General features: G+C 41.5%; 1 protein-coding gene across 1 annotated transcript in view; it reads right to left on the reverse strand.

Moving 5' to 3' along the window:
- Positions 1 to 2,398, reverse strand: part of orc5 (origin recognition complex subunit 5) — a 33,556-nt gene that overhangs the window by 3,763 nt on the left and 27,395 nt on the right. The window contains exons 8-11 of the mRNA XM_015392273.1: positions 522 to 612; positions 400 to 446; positions 211 to 323; positions 66 to 113 (exon numbers count right to left, since the gene is read on the reverse strand). Of these exons, the coding sequence (XP_015247759.1) occupies positions 66 to 113; positions 211 to 323; positions 400 to 446; positions 522 to 612 (299 nt within the window). The remainder of the gene's footprint in view (positions 1 to 65; positions 114 to 210; positions 324 to 399; positions 447 to 521; positions 613 to 2,398) is intronic.

Below are 2,398 nucleotides of genomic sequence, written 5' to 3' on the forward strand. Positions count from 1 at the left end.
GTAGCATAACTTTAAAAATAAACATCTGTAATTAATAATGACAATAAAAAAGCCAAAGGGAGCACCTTTTCATTCTTCTTCAAGAAGTTTGTTTTTTTTATTTTCCCGTGATGCTGGAGAGAGAAAAAGACAAAGATCACAGAGTGAAGTTAAAAGGCAGAGACAGGCGGGACATTCGCAGGAGGAAACTCAGAGATAAAAGGATTCTACCTTTAGGAAGAAGCGCTTATCTGTGCGGGCAGGGTTGTAGGACGCTAGATAGGCAGCAATCAACAGGAACTTGGAGTAATAGGGAAGTTCAACATGAGTGTGAGCTGATAAACCTTTACAGGAAAGAGAAATCACACTGTTATTTATAGCAAAGTGAAAAAAAAAAAAACACTTTCTGTGTGTTAGCACCTCTCAGAGCTCCAGCCTCGTGTTCCTCCATCTGCTCCCACTGAAGACTAAAACACACCGAGATGAGATATTAAAGACGATGGAAGGAAGCTCAAAGGAAAGGATGAGATGACTGATCAGACCTGGAAACCTCTCGGAGGTAAACCGTCTGCATCGCCTTTTTCAGATGAGGCTCAATGTTTTTCCACAGCTTGTGAGTCTCCGTCTCCTTCGCTGAGAAAAAAAGAAAAGAAAAAAAAAGCTGATTTTTTTTTTTTTTATGGAATCTCATCCAGTAAAATTAAATCTCCAGCATATCTGAATATGCTGAGTTCAATATTAGAAACTGATGATGGACAGAAGTCAATGCTTAGAAGCTGTTTGTTCTGAGAGCTGAATCCAAGCTTGTTAATAGAAAGTTGAGTGGAAGGAAAAAGTGTGGTAGGAAGTGAGCACTAGCAGCAGGGAGAACTGCAGTCTTCAGAGGAACAAGTAAAGAAAGACAGAAAAGTCTTAAATGTATAGAGGATGATGTTTTATTTCCGGGTGGATCATCTAAATAAGTGGTCCTCCTAATTGTCAATCATTCTCGTGATTTGTTTACGTAAGGCCGTCCTACATGGTCGTCCCGTTAGCCATCTTTTTCAGCGCACTTTCAGGCGTGTATCTGTGGTGAGCTACGGTTTCAGACGGTCATTGAAGCTCACCTTTCTAATCGCGGTTCTTTGAAGATGGCCGAGGATCGTAAGAGAAAAAGTGTCTACGAAGTGAGTGAGAAGAAAGGTCACAGAAGAGACAGATATATCCCAGAATGCTTTGCGTATAGAGCTCTCCTCGCTAAGCATTCTGGGATTTGCTGTCACAGCGGCCCTAATAACAAAGATGGCACGGCGGAGGAGAGGTTAAGGCTGATTTATGCTAAAAGACCAGGTCGCCTGCATGTGTGTCGCAGTTAACGCAAATATTCCCCCCCCCACCTTCCGCAGACACTCTGGTGCACCTCTCCTAAATTGTAGCTGATCGCAGACAGGAGGCCTCTGATTGGTCAAATCTACATCCGCTCTACACTATGCGTATTTCCTGTTTGGTTTCTAACCGGCTTGTTCTGTTTGTATGACCTCCATTGTGGAAAACGACTGGTGAAGATGGAGCAGCTAGAAGAGCGAGGTGAGCGAGAACGCTGGGACCCTTTTTCCACCTGGATCCTCGCTCTTTTTCGCCCTCATGTCCCTCCGTTGTCGCATAAATTTAACCCTTGCGTTTTTCCACTTCCTCACCTCCTCGGCCGTATCTAGATCCACAGCTAGTTCCTGATTGTCCCTCTTATGTTGTGGCGTGGAATAAGATAGCACAGACAACGTTTCAAAATTGGGCATAAATGAAAAATATCCATGTCAAGCTGCACTGGTAAGTTAGCAGAGTTCATTATAAAGTTCACTATATAGTCCCCACTCTATATAGTGATTGAGGAATTTATGAGTTAGGGTGGATGTTTGTATGATCTATGAAAACAGCAACTTTTTAACAGAATGTCGACCAGGACAAATTGGCTCGTGCATTCATTTAATAGGCGTTCTCTCTCGGGAGCGCGTACAGGGTTGTGCATGTGAATTTTTTTTAAAGCGAACAGGGCAGATCTTTAAAAAATTTTTTTGCAAAAATCCTCAACAGTACCTTTAACTGGGCTGAGGATAAAAAAAAAGTTGGATCTTATCTCAGTGGTCCAAAGCTTTTACTGATGAAACCAAAGTTTCTATAGTTTCTACACCAAGTCAGAATTTGGTGTTTTTTTTAGTAAATGGATGAATCTACCAGAAAACTCCAGAAAAAGTTCATGCTTCACTCTGCTAAAAAGCTCTATGAAGAAAAGATGACTGAATTTTATAGAACTTGGAATTGATCCAATCAGGTGCCATGTTGGTACTAAAGAATGTTCAGAAACATGACTCTGCTGTTCATAGGCTTTAATTTAGAGATCCCTTGATGTGGATGAATCAGTCAGTGTTTCCCATTAATGAAT

This window comes from Cyprinodon variegatus, unplaced genomic scaffold (genome assembly GCF_000732505.1).
Source record: "Cyprinodon variegatus isolate N-32 unplaced genomic scaffold, C_variegatus-1.0 Scaffold583, whole genome shotgun sequence".
Lineage (NCBI taxonomy): Eukaryota > Metazoa > Chordata > Actinopteri > Cyprinodontiformes > Cyprinodontidae > Cyprinodon > Cyprinodon variegatus.